Source organism: Onychomys torridus, chromosome 17 (genome assembly GCF_903995425.1).
Source record: "Onychomys torridus chromosome 17, mOncTor1.1, whole genome shotgun sequence".
NCBI classification, from domain to species: domain Eukaryota; kingdom Metazoa; phylum Chordata; class Mammalia; order Rodentia; family Cricetidae; genus Onychomys; species Onychomys torridus.
The window spans coordinates 63,120,500-63,137,190 of NC_050459.1; the positions used below are offsets into that span (position 1 = coordinate 63,120,500).

Sequence of the window (16,691 nt, forward strand, 5' to 3'; positions counted from 1 at the left end):
CCTCCTGAGTGCTGCGATCAAAGGTCTGTGCTACCACCACCCAGTTTATTTTCTTGCTGGATGGGAAGGTCTCACTACATACATAGCCCAGGCTGGCCTTAAGTTTGAGGTGATACTCCTGCCTTAGCCTCTCCAGGAGTGGATCCCAGGTGTGTGCATACATCTTTAATCCCAGCACTGGGCGGGGGGGAGACAGATCTGTGAATCCGAGGCCAGCATGGTCTCCAGAGCGAGCTCCAGGACAGCCAGACAACCCTGTCTCTAAAAACAACAAAACAAACAAAAACTGCTTCTCTTTCACTAGCTAGTCTCTTTATTAGAGTGGAGGTTGTTTCTCACAATAGTGAGCACCAGGGCAGCCTGGGCTAGAGCTATCTCAAAAACCTGAAGCACAAGGCCCTGGGTTCGATCCTCAGCTCCCCCCCAGAAAAACCTGAAAGTCACACATAGTGGCCATACATCTGTCATATCAAGAAGTAGAGGCAGGAAGACCAGGAGTTTAAGGGTAACCTCAGCTACATGAAAAGTTGGAAGCCAGCCTGGGCTGCATGGTGCTGGAAGTTGACTCAGTTAACCACAGCGCTTCTTGCTCTTGCAGAGAACATGGTGTGGGTCCCAGCACCCACATGGAGACGCACAGCCATCCAGGTCCAGGGAAACGTCACAGGCACCAATCATTCGCATGATGCACTTATGTATCTGCAGGCAGAACACTTAAACACATTAAATAAATCTAAAAAATTAAAAGTAAGACTAGTGGTGAGGGTGGCCCTGGGGCTAAAGGGAACAGTAGGGGCAAATAAGCTCAAAATAAATTATATACACGTGCAAGTGTTTAAAAGGATCAATGAGAATACTACAGCTAACTGCCTGCTTTGAGGATGCTTAGGAAGCCAGGTTGGGAACACTGCGCATGCGCACCGACCGCCCTGTGATTGGTCACTCTTTGGACGTTCCTGTAAGTGCCTCTTACATATTGGTCCAACCCCTTCCTGCTTTCGAGGTCACGCACGCTCGTCGGTGTCTCGACGGAAGTCGCGCACGGGTGCTGCGTGATGACGTAAGGCGGCGCGGGCGCCATCCCGGAAGCGCGAGACAGGCCTCCAGATGTGCAGGTGCCGAGGCCGGCGACGCGGGCTGGGCCGGGGCGGGATCGCGGGGTGCGGGGCCGGGCCGAGCAGGGCAGGAGGCCCACCCGGGCTCTGCGGCCCAGCCGGCCTCAGCCTCCTGACTGCGCGGCGCGGGCGGACCCGGATGCGACCCCGAGTTGTGTGACGGTCCGCAGCCCTGAGTCCTGAGCGGCTGGGAGTGTGCCTCAGTTTCCCCTGTAGAAGGGGCGGGGCCTCAGTGCACGTTTGAGCCCCGCCTTCTCCGGTTTGGTTCCTTTTGTGTGGTTTTCCCCTCGGAGTTTGGGGGCCGAGTTCGCCTTGTGCTCCCGGTTTGTGTCCTTGGGGCGCCAAGCCCCTCCACTCGGCCTTGCGTTCCTGGGGGAGGATTGGTGTTTTTTGAGATAGTAGCCCGAATCAGCCAGTTCCTGGTAATCCTCCTGCTTCAGCCACCCGCGAACCAGGGGAAAGTCAGTAAACTTACCCCTGAGACCGTAGCCAGACTGGCTTCAAGCGCGCCTGCTTCAGTCTCCCCAGCGCGCTTGGACTTAGGAGCTTAGCGTTGCCGCGCCCGGGCGGTATTGTCTTGCTTTGAGTCAGGGTCTCATTTATCCCAGGCTGGCCTGGAACTCAGAAAGCAAAGGATAGCCGGGCGGTGGTGGCGCACGCCTTTAATCCCAGCACTCGGGAGGCAGAGCCAGGCGGATCTCTGTGAGTTCGAGGCCAGCCTGGGCTACAGAGTGAGATCCAGGACAGGCGCAAAGCTACACAGAGAAACCCTGTCTCAAAAAACCAGGGGGAAAAAAAAAAAGCAAAGGATGACCTTGAACTTTGTGTCTTGTCTTCCTTAGCGCTGAACACAGAACACGTGATTTATTTTTTGAGACAGTCTTACATATCCCAAGCTGGTCTGGAACTCAATATGTAGCTCAGATTAACCTTGAATTTACAACAGTCCTGTAGCCGCCGGAGTCGGGGGTGACAAACGTGAACTGTCGCGCTGCCAGGCCTGTGTTTTAAGATAGAGTTTCATGCATCTCAGGGTGGCCTAGATTCAAATGTATAGCCCAAGCTGGCACTCTGCGTGCTACCATCTCAGCCCCAGTCCAAGACTAATAATGTGATCTAGAACAAAGTCTCGAGTCATTTCTGTATCTGAAGGATGCCATTAACCTGTTTGACTTCAGCCTTTAACCACAAGTCTTTTTTTTTCCTTAAAAAGTATTTACACTCAAGAAAATGTTTACATTCTATTTATTGGGGGGATGGGGCATGCACCTTCATGTCTTGAGGTTAGGGGACAACTTGAGGAGTTGGTTTTCTTTCTACCATGTGTCCCAAGGCTTGAACTGGAGTTCTCTGGCTTGATGGCAAGCACCTTTTAGACACTGAGCCATGCCACCGGCCATCTTCCTAAAATAGGGTCTTCCTGTGTTGCCCAAGATGCCTGGGAAGATCTATAAAGTCCTGGTTGGTCTTGAACGTTGAATCCTGCCTTATCCCCCTCTCCCTGTGTGCTGGGGTCTACCACCATGTATCTGCCTTTTGCCCAAGGTGATGCTTGACGACCTTGGGTGACTGGACTTTGTTATCCTTGGATGGAAGAGACCATGGCCTGCCTATAGCTAGGTTTTTGTTTTTTTTTTAAATCCCTGAGACAGGGTTTCTATATGTAGCCCTGTCTGTCCTGGAACTCTCTATACATCAGGCTGTCCTCTGCTACCACGCCTGGCTTACATATGTATGGATTTTGTCTCTTGGTATGCCTGTGTGGGGTGTGGAGGTCAGAGAACACCGTTGGGCACCACTGGCTGTCTGCGACGGCACTTCTAGTCCTTTCAGTGGGCCAGGCTAGCTGACCCTGGGACTTCCAGCTACTTCCTTGTCTCTGCCTCCTGTCTCCCCGTAAAGGTGCTGGGGCTGCAGATGGATATACTACTACCTGTCTAGCTGTACATGAGTCTGGTGACCCCAAGGCAGGTCATCAAGTTCCTATCCAAGCACTTTACACACCCCAGCCTCCTCTCCACGCTCCCTGCCTCAGTCTCCCAAGTGCTGGGATTAAAGGTGTGTGCCGCCGTGCCTGGCTGTCCTCACCATTTTCGTTTGTTTGGTTTTCCAGACAGGGTTTCTCAGTGTAGTCTGGGCTGTCCTGGAACTCGATCTATAGACTAGGCAGGGCTCGAACTCACAGAGATCCGATTGCATCTGCCTCCCAAGTGCTGGGATTAAAGGTGTGTGCCACCACCGCCCGGCTGCCACCGTTTTTTTGTTTTTTTTGTTTTTTTGTGTTTTTTTTTTTTTTTTTTGCAACAGGGTCTCACTCACACTGTAGTCTGAGCTGACCTGAAACTCACTGTGTAGTCCAGGCTCCCCTAAGTTCATGCCTGTTTTGCTCCAGACTGTGTACTGGAAAAGAAGAAACCACCACACAGAACGCATTTGTTGTCCAGGGCCTCACTCTGCAGCCCGCCTCGGCCTGCATCCAGGTAGCTGAGATCGGCCTTGAAGTCCTGATCCTCCTGCCTGCACCACCAAGCCTGGCTCTCATGTGTGAAACTTGACCAGTGTGGAGTTGGCCTCTCTCAGCCAGGTCTTGTCAGGATCCTGGGTTTTTCCTGAAAATCAGAGATGGTTGGTGCTGTGATTCCCAATTTGAGCTGGTCTGGAGAGCTCTGCTCACCAGGACACAGCAGGGGCCATCACCTGCCTGCCAGATGCTGAGAACCACAAGCCAGCCAGGTGCCAGGCTGGCAGACTGCCTATGCCTAGAATCCTTGGCTTTAAGTTGCTGAAAAAAAAAAAAAAAATGTAGTTAGCTTCAGAGCTGAATATTTTGTTTCACTTTTGAGGACAGGTCTCACAGAGTGGCCCAGGCTGGCTTGGAGCTCACTTTGCTGTTGCCTGGGATGGCCTAGTACTTGAAGTAATCCTGCCTCAGTCTTCTGAGTGCTGAGATGACCATGCAAGCCACCAAGCCTGTGTGTGGTATTTGTTTGCTTCCTTGTTTGTTTGAGCCACAGTTTCCCTGGCTGTCCTGGAACTCACTCTGTAGACAAGTGGTCCTTGAACTCAGAGATCCACCTGCCTCTCCGTCCCGAGTGCTGGATTTAAAGGTGTGCTCTGTTGCTGTGCCCTGCTCAGCCCGGTTTTTTACAGCAGTTCATGTATATTTCATGAGCTTGTGTGTGCATGAGTACATGTGTGTGGAGGTCAGGGGGCAACTTTTAGGAGTTCTCTGTTTTCGCCATGTTGGTCACCGGGTTTAAACTCAAGGCATCATGCTTACCCCTCAGTCATCTTCCTGGCCCCCAAACCAAGTTTAGAGCTGAATTTGGAAACTTTGTTTTGGAAATCGGGTGTGCATGTCTCACAGTGCACATGCAGAAGTCAGCCTCAGGACTTCATAGGTCTTTTTCATGTTTGCTGTCCCTCACCATGGAGACCAGCTGGCCCTTGAGAACTAAGGTCAGTCATGGGAAAGCAGGTGTGATGACAAGCATGCTGTCCCAGCACTCAGGGATTCAAGGTTGTCTTAAGCCCTTTCAGTAAGTCAGAAGCCCACACAGCCGTGTGAGAAGCTGCCTCAGAAACCCAAGGGACAGGGCTTGGTGGCACCCAGTCTTGATCCCAGCACTCAGGAAGCAGAGGCAAGAAGATTTCTGTGAGTTTAAGAACAGCCTGGTCTACATAGGGTGTTCCAGGACACCCAAGGCTACATAGTGAGACCCTGTCTTAAAGGAAGGTAGTGCACTCATCTGCAATAATGCAGATGATAATATACTTAAGGACCCAGTTCAATCCCCAGAAGCCACACACAAAGCTGGGGCTCAGTGATGGTGAGATGGGAATCAGATATATGCAGATCCCTAGAAGCATGTAAGCTTGTTGGCCTAGCCTCTATGGTAAAGTTCTAGGTCAGTGAGAGACCCTGTCTCAAACAGTGGAAGACTGGGACTGGAGAGACATCTCAGAACACTTGCTGCACTGAAGAGGACCTGAGTTCTGACCAGTGTCCATGGCTGCCTGTAGCTCAGCTCCAGGGCATCTGTCACCTCTGGCCTCTGTGTCCAGGGGAGAAGCAGTGTCTGTAGTCTGTCCCCTACTGTCACGAGTGCTGTGGCACCCATGCATGTCCCACAGAAACCAAATAGAAAACCCTAACCTAAAGCCACACAGGAGCAGAGCTTGACAGGAGGTGGGGTGACAGCTGTGTGGAGTCTAGCGAGGACAGTGAAGGGAGAGATGGCGTGTCCAACCTGTGCATGTGACAGGGTCAGGTTCTTAGGCCAGCATGGCTATGCATGGTATAGAGTGACTCACTCTTTTGCCCTGGGTAGATTATGACCCTCCATCCTCCTGCCTCAGCTTCCTGCACGCTGGAATCACAGTGTGCTGTCATGCTTAGCCCTTCTAGCTTATGTGTTTCTAAGGATGGATCTGTTAGGCCCCTAAACACCCTGAGTTTCCAGCCTAAGTATTCTGAGGCTGGGCGGTGCCTATTTTGGGCCATGATTTGCTTTTGACATTCTCACCAAGCCGAGTGCTGACTTCATGTCCTGGTCTGGTCGTTTCAGGCATCAGAGGTGGAGGAGAAAGATATGGACCCCCCGGACTCGGCCTCGAGGGTCTTCTGTGGCCGCTTCCTCAGCATGGTGAACGCTGATGATGTCAACGCCATCATCCTGGCCCAGAAGAACATGTGAGCAGGCCGTGGGCAGCATGGGAAGGATGCCCCCCCCCCCCCAGTTGTGATAAATTAAAGAAAATGAGTTCCTGGCTCCAGAGCCAGTTCCTTCCTGCCTGAAAACCAGGCCTTGGCACAGGGGTTGGGTCCTGCAGCTTTGCATGGCTTGGCAGTGGCCAAGGAGCTCCTGTCCCAAGGCAAAGAAGCCTCTTGGCATCTTGGCATCAGGACCCAGAGCCTAGTCCAGTGTGCAGAGTGCCTGGCCTAGGATGCTGTTCTTTCTCCCTTGCTAGAACAACCTCACCCTGGTCTCACCTAGGCTTGGGTGAAAGGCAGGTAAGGGCAGAGGTACCACTTGCTGGCTTGGTTTGCAGAGGCCTTGGGTCCATCCTAGTGGATGGCCCTTCCAGTGGAGGAGGCCAAAGGCAACTGGCTGCTGTCTTCCCCTGGGGCTCTCCACCTCATACTATTTGCTTAGTTATTTTTGAGACAGGGTCTTAATATGTCCTGGAACTCTCTCTGTAGACCAGGCTGACCTCAGACTCACAGAGACCGCACTGGCTGCTCTTGAGCAGAGCCAGGGCTCCCAGCAGCTCTCAACTGTGATCCGGGGGCTGGAGCTCTCTTCTGGTCTCCACAGGTGCTGTGTGTACATTTGCACATGGTGCACAGACATGCACAAAGGCAAAACACCCATATACATAATAAAAAAGAATACGGGCCTAGCGTGTGGCACACACCTTTAAACCCTCCATTCTCAGTTCCAGGGCAGCCAAGGCTGCATAGTGAGACTCTGTCTCAAAAACTAAAACAAAGAGAATAATAATAAATAATAATAATGAGGAGGAGGAGGAGGAAGATAGTAAACATGTCAGTCTTTTAGCTGGATGTAGTGGCACACGCTTGTAATCCCAGTACCTCTGTAGAAGCAGTTTGAGGTCAGCTTAGAACATGGAGGGGGCTGGGCAGCGGTGGCGCACGCCTTTAATCCCAGCACTCGGGAGGCAGGCAGCAGATCTTTGAGGCCAGCCTAAACTATATAGTGAGTTCCAGGACAGCCAGGGCTACAGAGAGAAACCATGTTTAAAACAAACAAACAGACAACAAACACAGGGGCCTAGAATGGGTCACTGTCCAGGGTGTGCAGCAGGAACTTGTCTGAAGCTACTCATGCACACACACACAAACTCCATGCAAGATTCAGACTCTGCTGGGCGGTGGTGGCGCATGCCTTTAATCCCAGCGCTCGGGAGGCAGAGCCAGGCGGATCTCTGTGAGTTCGAGGCCAGCCTGGCCTACCAAGTGAGTTCCAGGAAAGGCGCAAAGCTACACAGAGAAACCCTGTCTCAAAAAACCAAAAAAAAAAGTATGAAGATTTTGGGGCTGGAGAGATGGCCCATTGCCTGCTCTTCCAGAGGTCCTGAGTTCAACTCCCAGCAACCACATGGTAGCTCACAACCATCTGTAATGAGATCTGGTGCCCTCCTCTTCTGACATCAAGTTGTACATGCATATAAAGCACTCATATACATGAATAAATAATAAAATCTTTAGGGGAAAAAAAAAAGATTCAGGCTGCAACAGAAGAGTATCTTTGAATAGGGCTTTCAAGAGTGAGTAGGAGTTGGGTGACCAGTACAGCAGACAGAAATCTTCAGGCTGTATCTTTGTAACTGAATGCAGAGGCCGTGACTCTCACAGGGCTCGGCTTGGGCTAAGGCTCCTAGACCTCATGCAGGGGCCTCACCCTCTCCCCACCTAGGCTGGACCGCTTTGAGAAAACCAACGAGATGCTTCTGAACTTCAACAATCTGTCCAGCGTGCGGCTGCAACAGATGAGCGAGCGTTTCATGCACCATACTCGCACCTTGGTGGACATGAAAAGGGACCTGGACAGCATCTTCCGCAGGATCAGGTGGCCCCACCCCCCACAGCTCCCCTGTGGCCCCACAGCCAGCTGCCCCAGCATCTTCTTGGCATCTTCTTCCTCCATCCTGAGACCATGCCCTGTCTTATAGCACATCTTCTCCAAACCCTTATCCCCAACCCTACAGTATTGGCCCCTTCGCTGGTCTGTCACCCAGTTCTTGAGATGCCCTGTCCCGAGGATTTAGCTGGCCTCTGCACCATCAGTCCCTTCTGCAGCCACACCCTTCCCTTGAGGCCCCACTTCCCACCCTCTCCTTCTGCAGCCCTCCCTCTCCTTCAGGGTTCTCACTTCTCCAAAGCCCATGTCTGGGCCCTCTTTTCCGAGGCCCTCCCTCCCTTTCCTTCTCTCCCAGCCCTTCTGAGTCCCTCCTTTTCCCTTCCTCCCTCCAGGAGCCTGCCCTCTGCCCTCTGCAGCCCTGGCTGTCGCGGTGTTTCACGGGGCAGTTCTGACCTCTGAGGGAGGGTCTGGACGTAGTGCATTTCCCTTTTATTCAATGTCTGCTCTACACAGCGGGGCCTGACACGAGACAGGAGGGGTGACAGGAGGGTAGTCAGGCCAGGTCCTCCGGTTCTGAAGGCAGGCTGAGCCGGGTGGTGGTGGCGCACGCCTGTAATCCCAGCACTCGGGAGGCAGAGCCAGGCGGATCTCTGTGAGTTCGAGGCCAGCCTGGGCTACAGAGTGAGTTCCAGGACAGGTGCAAAGCTACACAGAAAAACCCTGTCTCGAAAAACCAAACCAAAACAAACAAACAAAAAAAGGCAGGCTGAGTTGCCAGCAGAGCACGAGGCCCTGGGGTCTGTCCTGGAGAGAGGCTAGTCAGGGTCAGTTTGGTTTTTCCCACAATGGCGCAGGCTCCCAGATCATGATGGCCACGTCCTTGACTCTCAGGTTCCCATGCGAACCTCGCCACAGTCTCATCCATCACTGCTGTAATGACAGCTGCAGCCAGCTGCCCAGACCCAGGACAGCTAGACCACAGGGAATCTAGACTGCAGACGGACCCTTTCCTTCAGCTCAAGGCTCTGGCCTGAGGAGCCTCGTTGGAGCTAAGGGGACAAAATAAGCTCTACCTCGAAGTCTAGATTTAGGTGTTCTAAATCAGTTTTTGCAAATTCTGGAATTCCCTCTGTAGACTAGGCTAGCTTTGAACTGAGAGATCCACCTGCCTCTGCCTCCCAAGTGTTGGGATTAAAGGCGTGCACCACTATGCCTGGCTTTAATTCTTTTTATTAGTATTCTTTATTATTATTATTATTATTATTATTATTATTATTATTATTATTTTGCTTTTGAGACAAGGTCTTACTACATGGCCCTGGCTGTCCTGGAATTCACTCTGTAGACCAGGTTGTCTTAGAACTCACAGTCACAGAGATCGCCTGCCTCTGCCTCCCAGGTGCTGGGATTAAAGGTGTGTGCCACTATGGCTTGGTCTCTTTTTATGATTTTATTATAGTCTTGATATTGTTTGAGACAGGGCCTCTTGTAGTCCAGGTTGACTTCAAATTTGAAGCCTCCTGCCTCCCTGGTGCTGGGGTGCCCTGCCACTCCCAGCTCCTAATTTCTTTTCCAAGCACACATTTCTGGCAGGCTGACTCTGCAGGTGGTTTGGGGAGTAGGCAAAAACCCTGGGAGCCCTGGGAGTTGCTGGTCAGCAGCATGTGTTCTAGGTCCACAGAAAGGAGACAGGTCCAGCGCGTCATGTGCTGTGACAGCTGTGTGCTCGTCAGGACAGGGGGCTGACCGCAGTCAGGGTGGGGGCTGTGTGCTCTCAAACCCTACAATGCCTGTCAAGTGCAGGGCATCAGGGCAGAACAGCCAGCATCCAGCTCGTAAGGTAATAAAGCCAGCTGGGGTGACAGCACATGCCTGGCACACAGGAGGGTGAGACAGGACGATCCTGGGGCTACATGGTGAGTTCAGGGCCAGCCTGAGCCACATAGCCAGACTTTGTCTTAAAAAACAAAAAGGAAGAGGAATTAGTAAGTAAAGTACTTGCTGAGCAATTATGAGGACCTGAGTTCAAATCCTCAGAATACATGAAAAAAGTCAGGCCCAGAGACTGGGGGCTGGCACAGTGGTTAAGAGTGTGCGTTGTTCTTGCAGAGGACTGGAGTTGGTTCTCCTACCACATCAGGTGGCTCACAGCTGCCTGGAACACCAGCTCCAGAGAATTGGAGTCAGATAAAAATGAGTTTGATAGAAATGTCAGGCACAGTGGCTCATGACTCTCACCCTTGTGCTGGGAAGGCAGGGACAGGTGAGGGCTGGGGCTTGCTGGCTGGGCAGCCCAGCTGATACTCAGCTCCTTGTCCATGGAGGCACTGTCTGAACAAACAAGGTGGACTGAGGAAGGCCCAGTATAGAGCTCTGACCCCAACACCTGGGAGCCAGAAGAGAAGGGATGAGGTACAAAAGCAGCAAGGTGGTGGCCACCTCCTGTCATGATCTCAGCCCCCACCTCCCCCAAGGTGTTGCTAGAACCAAGCCTAGAGACAAGGCACCCTGGGCATGGCACAGCAGGGGACAAGTGCCCAGGCTGTGAGAGGCAGACAGGCAGTTCCCAGAGCCCAGCAGAGTTCCTGCTGTGGCTCATCCCTGTCTGTCCCCTTCCCCACAGGACACTGAAGGGAAAGCTGGCCCGGCAGCACCCAGAGGCCTTCAGTCGTAAGTGTGCCCCATCTCCCCCACCCCTGCCGCCGCTGCCAGCACCTTTTTCTAGGACTGGCTTCTGAAGGCTGCCTGGACAGCTGCCCATCCAGGGTCCATGGGTGGTGGGTGGAGATACCTCTGCAGAGGTTGCAGAGACTGCAGTGTCCTCCGGAGGCAGGGTTCAGGAGTAAATAGTGACAGTTCTCTCATCTTAAACCCAGGGGCCCTGTAAGCCAGGCTGTCCCCCCTAAGCACCTGTGAGGTGGGGACTGAACATCCCATTTCACAAAGGGGAAACACTCTCTCCGGAGGGAAGTGATACCATCTGGGGTGTGAGTGAGCTGGAGCCAGAAGGGCTAGAAGAATCAAGTTCTCAGGTCTATGGCTGTAACATCACTGGGACCCCAGCGATTCAGAGGGTTCTCCGAGGTCACCTCATCTGCTGAGTTGGCCTGTCTCCACCCCAGTAACAGGTGGATTCCTGGGGTTTCTTTGGTTTGCTTTGTGTTTTTGAGACATGGTCTCATGTAGCCCAAGCTGGCCTCAGTTTCTTTATGTAGCTAAAGATGACTCTGAGCTACTGACCCTTCTGTGTCCACCATAGAGTGTTGTGACAAAGCAGGGCAGGTGTGGTACCTGGCCCGGGGATGCCATGCTGCAGATGGAGCCAAACCCAGCCTCTCTGCCTATGCCAGCCTAACTTGGGCATTTGTTGTTTTTGTCTCAATTTTTAAGTTTTCAGGTAGGCTCTCGCTGTGTAGTCCTGGCTGGTCTCAAATTCTTTGTAATCCTCCTGCCTCAGTCTCCCATACTGAATGACAAATGGGCATGCTCATTCTGAGTCAGCCTCACTTTGGAGCCCTTGATGAGATGCCCTCTACCTGCCCAGGCCTCAGTTTCCTCCTCTGTAAAATGGGCTGAGTCATGCCCACATGGGTGGGAAAGAGTTTTAAGGGCCACCCTTAAAGGAAAGCCTGGATCCGTGACTTTACCAGCACGGGGGTTCCTTCCCCAGACATCCCGGAGGGTTCATTCCTAGAGGACGAAGATGAAGATCCCATTCCACCCAGTATCACCACGACCATCGCCACCTCGGAACAGAGCACAGGCTCATGTGATACCAGCCCTGACACTGTCTCACCATCTCTCAGCCCTGGCTTTGAGGACCTATCACATATTCGACCCGGTTCCCCTGCCATCAATGGCCACAGCCAGACAGAGGACGAGGAAGAGATACATGGAGAATAGCCCCTCCCCTTCCCACCATCCCAGAAAGGCTCGGGCAGCATTGCTCTTCCTGGGGTCAGTCAGCTTTGCTGCTCCATTCTGTCATAAGGCAGGGTCCCTAATTCCTGCCCCTCCTCCCAAAAGCAGGACTTCCCCATGCCAGGACATGCACCCCAGCTGGGGCAGTGGGGCTGGCTACAGGTATCCTTGAGCTCAGCCTGGGCCAGCTTTGAACAGTCCCCAGAGACCAAGGCCAGATGTCCCCCACACCACGGTGGGCCCCTGGAGGAAGAAGGTGCCTGCAGGGCTGAGCTTGTCTCAACTTGCTGGCAGCTGCTGACTTAACTCTGGTCTCCCTGCCCTCTGTGAAGTACTTTTTCCTGTCATGGTGAATTCTGGGAGAGGTAGAAGGTTCAAGACAGAGGCAGCCTTGATTGTGGGGAGCTGTTTCTCATAGGTTCAGCTGAATGGAATATTTTTGTATCGGTGTTTACAGATGTTGTTGGGAAGTTGTCAGTAAAGACTTCTTAAAGGGAATACTGCACGCTGTGGCTTGCTTCTGTGGGGGCTCACACCCCAGAGCATGGGCAGACTCCAGATGTCACCAGGGGGCCTGCTGGAGGGGGCTGCCCAAACACCAAACCCTGTGAACCACCAAAACAGGGCTGTGCCAGAGGCACCGTGTGAGGTTGGAGGGCAAAGCCGGGGCCAAGCCTTTCTGAGACCACCTCTGAGACATCACTGTCCCTGGCAAGGCCACCTGCTGGCCTGGGGCCTCTGGAAAGCTGTTTCTGATGGACGGCTATCTGACATAGCTAGACACTTGCTACCACATGCCATACAGTTCTTTGTTGCTGTTTTTCGAGACAGGGTTTCTCTGTGTAACAGTCCTGGCTGTCCTGGAACTCACTTTATAGACAGGCTGACCTTGAACACAAAGAGATCTACCTGCCTCTGCCTCCCTAGTGCTGGGATTAAAGGTGTGCTGCACCACCACCACCACCACCACCACCACCACCACCACCACCCAGCTCCCTGGAGCACTTTTAAAAAAAAAATTTTTAAGAAGATTTATTTATTTATTATGTACACAGAAGAGGGCGCCAGATCTCATTACAGATGGTTGTGAGCCACCACGTGGTTGCTGGGAATTGAACTCAGGACCTCTGGAAGAGCAGTTGGTGCTCTTGACCTCTGAGCCGTCTCTCCAGCCCATGGAGTACTCTTAAATGCTAGTTTTCCTCCAGGACACAACACCCTGGTTGCAGAGCCCCTGACAAGTAGGCACTAGGTCCTAGCCAGGGCCCAGCTCCAGCACTGAAGATAGCATCAAGGAAAGGAAGAAAATGCCAGGCTGGATGCCCTGAACTGGAGTTGATTCCAGTGCCCTCTTCTGGACATTTACTAGTAAGGGAAAAAACTCAAAATTAACATGTATACTTTTTGAGTCATTTAATATATCTTCCTATGCCGGGCAGTGGTGGCACACACCATTAATCCCAGCCCTTACAGGATCTCTGAGTTCAAGGCCAGCCTGGTCTACAGAGTGAGATCTAAAACAGGTACCAAAGCTACACAGAAACCCTGTCTCAAAAACAAAACACAAAACAAAAATCTTCCCAGGAGCTGCTCTACCAGACTGGGAATCAGGTCAGTGTCTGCTCAGCCACCGTCAGAGACGCTTCCCTCTGCAGCAGATGGGACAGAGACCCACAGCTGGACAGGGGGCAAAGTGAGAGACCTTAGGACTCTCAGTCCTTAATGGGCTGTCTCCATCAAATCCTCCCTCAGAGCTCAGGGAACCCTTCGGAAGAGGAGGCAGGAGGAGCGTAAAAATCTAAGGGGATGGAGGACACCAAGGAAACAAGGTCTAAAGACAGCGTGGCCAATGCACATGTGAGCTCACAGAGACTGGCCCAGTGCACAGGGCCTGCATAGGTCTAAGTCATGGTGGGTCTCAGTGTTGACACATGCCCCATCCCTACCCCAGACACTCTCCAATTGATAACCTGTCACAAGTGAAAGTTTTGTTTGAACGGAGTCTTTCTAGGCATACAAACCATACTTTAAGGGCAGGTCACATAAGTTAACTCAGTGGTAATTTTGGAGGGTTTTGTTTCACATTTGGGAATTTTTGCCTTTTAGTTGTGTATTATGGTTTCCAACTTTGTGTTTTTATGGGATCTGTGTGTGTATGACTGTGTGTGTATGTGTTTCTTGTGCTTTTTGTTTTTATTGCGTTTGTTTGTTTTGGTTTTTTGAGACAGGGTTTCTCTGTGTAGCTTTGGAGCCTGTCTTGGAATTTGCTCTGTAGACCGGGCTGCCTAAAACAGTTTTATTTCTTAATGTTTGTTTTGTCCTGTTCTGGTTTTTATTTTATTTTATATGTCTGCTTACTGAGAGAGGAGAAAAAGGGCGTTGGTTTGTGTGGTTAGGGAGGTGGGAAGAATCTGGGAGGACCAGGGGGAGGCGAAGGCCTGATCAGAAGATACTGTATGGGGGAAATATATTTAAAAAAAGGTATCTTCCCAGATAGTTCCGCTTACATTTGCTTTAATCCCGATGCCCTGGGGAATATTCGAGAAACAAGATGATCCACACCACCAAGCTCACAGGAATTTAAGTGCCCTTCTCCCAGCGTCTAGCGGTTGCATGATGTTTGTTTTTTGAGACGCTCGCTATGGAGCCCTGGCTGGCCTCTGCCTCCCACCTGCAGGAATGGAAGGCCACCACAGCCCTCTAAACTTTCCTCGTCGGCCAGGAGGTGGTGGCGCGGTGGCGACAGGGGCTCCACCACGTAGCCACACCTAAAAGAACCAAAGTGCCCGGGCTGGCCGAGGAACGCGGGGAGGGGCACCGGAAGCTCCCGCCGGCGCCCCCGTCATCACGCCCGGTGGCGCAGCTCCACCCGGAAGCGGCTCCTGACAGTCCGACCGCTGTACGGCTTCTCTTGCCAGTACCCAACATGGCGCCGGAGGAAGCCTGGGGCGGGAACGACGTGCGGCGCGGATTGTGACGTCGACGCGCAGCGTGCTCAGTGCGCAGGCGCTCTGAGAGGAGAGTCGGGGGTTTCCGGTTCCGCCGTCCTCTTTCTCTTCAACGAGGCGGCCGAGCAGGTTGGTGGTGTCCGCGTCGCTGACGGGCTGGTGGCGGCTGGGCCGGGGCGGGGACGCGGCGGGGCCGGCGAGGGGAGGTGGTGGCTCGTGGGCGCCGCTCTGGGCCCGCGCACGCCCGGCAGGGTCGGCCGGGGACCCGGGCGGAAGGAAGGAGCTCCGGCCTGAGCGGCAGAGCCCCTGGGGCCAGCCCGCGCTCGCGGGTCGGCGGCCCAGGGCGACCGGGATTGCCCGAGCCCGGACGGGCCGCGGGCGTGGGCCGCGGGCGTGGGCCGCGGGCGTGGGCCGCAGGCGGGGGGATGCTGAGCCCGAGTCCACAGCAGGGCCGGCTCGGGCAGAGACCTGTGCACACACAAGCAGCGCGACTGACGGTCTCCTTCCGCTGCCTAGCAGACGCCGACATGCAGATCTTCGTGAAGACCCTGACGGGCAAGACCATCACTCTTGAGGTCGAACCCAGTGACACCATCGAGAATGTCAAGGCCAAGATCCAAGACAAGGAAGGTGGGCTGGCTGCTCGGGGTACTGGTGGGGCGCTGACCCGCTCTGGAGGGTCCTTAGCTTGATTCGCTCTGAGTGGTTGGGGCCCCAGCTCCTGCAGGAAGGGGTTGCCGCCAGCCTGGTCTCTCCTGTGCACAGGCATCCCACCAGACCAGCAGAGGCTGATCTTTGCCGGCAAGCAGCTGGAGGATGGCCGCACCCTGTCGGACTACAACATCCAGAAAGGTAAGGAGCCACAGAAAGCGGGAAGGGGTGGGCCCCCAAATGGTGCTCCAGTCGCCTGGCAGTGGCATGTCTTGTCCCTTAAGTTTTCATTTGCCACGGGTGTGTGTGGGCTTCAGGAATTGAACTCGGGTCTTGAGGCCCGTCTGTGTTAGGTGCTATTGCTTGCCAAGCCTTTATCCTCTTTTGTTTTGTTTCAAGTCTCAGCTTTAGTTCAGGCTGGTCCCACGGTGTCACCCTAAGATTGCAGGTGTGAGCCTTAATGCCTGTTTACTTTTTAGACGATCAAATCTTTGTGTTTTGAGTGTCTGAGTGCCACTGTCGCCCCCCCCATTTGTTTGAGACAGGGTTTCTCTGTTTGAACTCAAGATCCCCCTGCCTTTTTTTTCCCCCCTGGTCCCCATTGAGCCTCTGCCTGCCTAGCACTGGAGTGTGTCAGCAGGACACAGCCTAGAAGGAAAAGGACCTGGTGGGACTGTGGAGATGTCACAGCACTTGAGTGTGTGTAGCTGAGGATCGAACCCAGGGCCTTGTGCTTGCTAGGCTCTACCACCTTGTTTTGTTTTGTTTTGTTTTGTTTTGTTTTGTGACCTGTGCTCCCACAGGACCTGAATGCTCCAGCACTGCGTGGTGGCTCACACCTGCCTACCACGGTGTTTAGCTCTCAGTACATTACAAAAGTGGATGAACTTGGTTTCAGTCCTTTAAGGGATGCCTGGCTTATGGCAGCAATGTGGGGAAGGCTCTTGAGTTTCTCTTTAAGGTCTTCCCCGAGCTGCTGGCGCAGGGCTCAGCTTCTGTCCTCCTCCCAGAGTCCACCTTGCACCTGGTGCTGCGCCTGCGTGGTGGCATCATTGAGCCGTCCCTTCGTCAGCTCGCCCAGAAGTACAACTGTGACAAGATGATCTGCCGCAAGTGCTATGCACGCCTGCACCCCCGTGCTGTCAACTGCCGCAAGAAGAAGTGCGGCCATACCAACAACCTGCGCCCCAAGAAGAAGGTCAAATAAAGCTGGGGCCGTACCTGGCCCATGACCCCGGGACCAAATAAAGTCCCCTTCCATCGACTGGAGCAGTAACTTGTGTCTTAAGTGCTCTTCTGTTCGGGGATGGGCTGGGAGGCGTGTTCCCAGTGAGAAGGGGATCTCACCTTGTAGACCAGGCTGCCCTGCATCCTGCCAGCCACACCCAGCTGGTAGCACATGGGTTTCCATCTGCACATCTGAATGGCTGGCTGCTTTTGGAAGGAAGGTG

General features: G+C 53.4%; 2 protein-coding genes across 4 annotated transcripts; both read left to right on the plus strand.

Moving 5' to 3' along the window:
* Positions 1 to 1,033: 1,033 nt before the first annotated feature.
* Positions 1,034 to 12,139, plus strand: Kxd1 (KxDL motif containing 1). Of its 2 annotated transcripts, none has more exons than XM_036166798.1 (5): positions 1,034 to 1,115; positions 5,684 to 5,808; positions 7,556 to 7,708; positions 10,344 to 10,390; positions 11,391 to 12,139. In XM_036166798.1, the coding sequence occupies exons 2-5, from the start codon at positions 5,708 to 5,710 to the stop codon at positions 11,621 to 11,623; spliced, it is 534 nt and encodes a 177-aa protein (XP_036022691.1). In that variant the 5' UTR covers positions 1,034 to 1,115; positions 5,684 to 5,707; the 3' UTR covers positions 11,624 to 12,139. The 2 variants fall into 2 exon arrangements, with proteins under 2 accessions (XP_036022691.1, XP_036022692.1); XM_036166799.1 differs by lacking the exon at positions 1,034 to 1,115 and adding an exon at positions 3,457 to 3,699.
* Positions 12,140 to 14,635: 2,496 nt separating this feature from the next.
* Positions 14,636 to 16,516, plus strand: Uba52 (ubiquitin A-52 residue ribosomal protein fusion product 1). 2 transcript variants are annotated; one of them, XM_036209282.1, is made up of 4 exons: positions 14,636 to 14,718; positions 15,106 to 15,219; positions 15,355 to 15,441; positions 16,251 to 16,516. In XM_036209282.1, exons 2-4 carry the CDS (start codon positions 15,117 to 15,119, stop codon positions 16,445 to 16,447), a joined length of 387 nt encoding a protein of 128 aa, XP_036065175.1. In that variant the 5' UTR covers positions 14,636 to 14,718; positions 15,106 to 15,116; the 3' UTR covers positions 16,448 to 16,516. The 2 variants fall into 2 exon arrangements, with proteins under 2 accessions (XP_036065175.1, XP_036065176.1); XM_036209283.1 differs by having other exon boundaries at positions 14,643 to 14,718; positions 15,109 to 15,219.
* The last annotated feature ends 175 nt before the right edge of the window (positions 16,517 to 16,691 follow it).

Bases quoted from the DNA above. Each gene is read 5' to 3' on its own strand.
- Uba52 (XM_036209282.1), top strand. From the start codon at position 15,117: ATGCAGATCTTCGTGAAGACCCTGACGGGCAAGACCATCACTCTTGAG. The intron at 15,220-15,354 runs GTGGGCTGGCTG...TCCTGTGCACAG, and splicing joins CAAGATCCAAGACAAGGAAG to GCATCCCACCAGACCAGCAG. The intron at 15,442-16,250 runs GTAAGGAGCCAC...TCCTCCTCCCAG, and splicing joins GGACTACAACATCCAGAAAG to AGTCCACCTTGCACCTGGTG.
- Kxd1 (XM_036166798.1), top strand. From the start codon at position 5,708: ATGGACCCCCCGGACTCGGCCTCGAGGGTCTTCTGTGGCCGCTTCCTC. The intron at 5,809-7,555 runs GTGAGCAGGCCG...CTCCCCACCTAG, and splicing joins ATCCTGGCCCAGAAGAACAT to GCTGGACCGCTTTGAGAAAA. The intron at 7,709-10,343 runs GTGGCCCCACCC...CCTTCCCCACAG, and splicing joins AGCATCTTCCGCAGGATCAG to GACACTGAAGGGAAAGCTGG.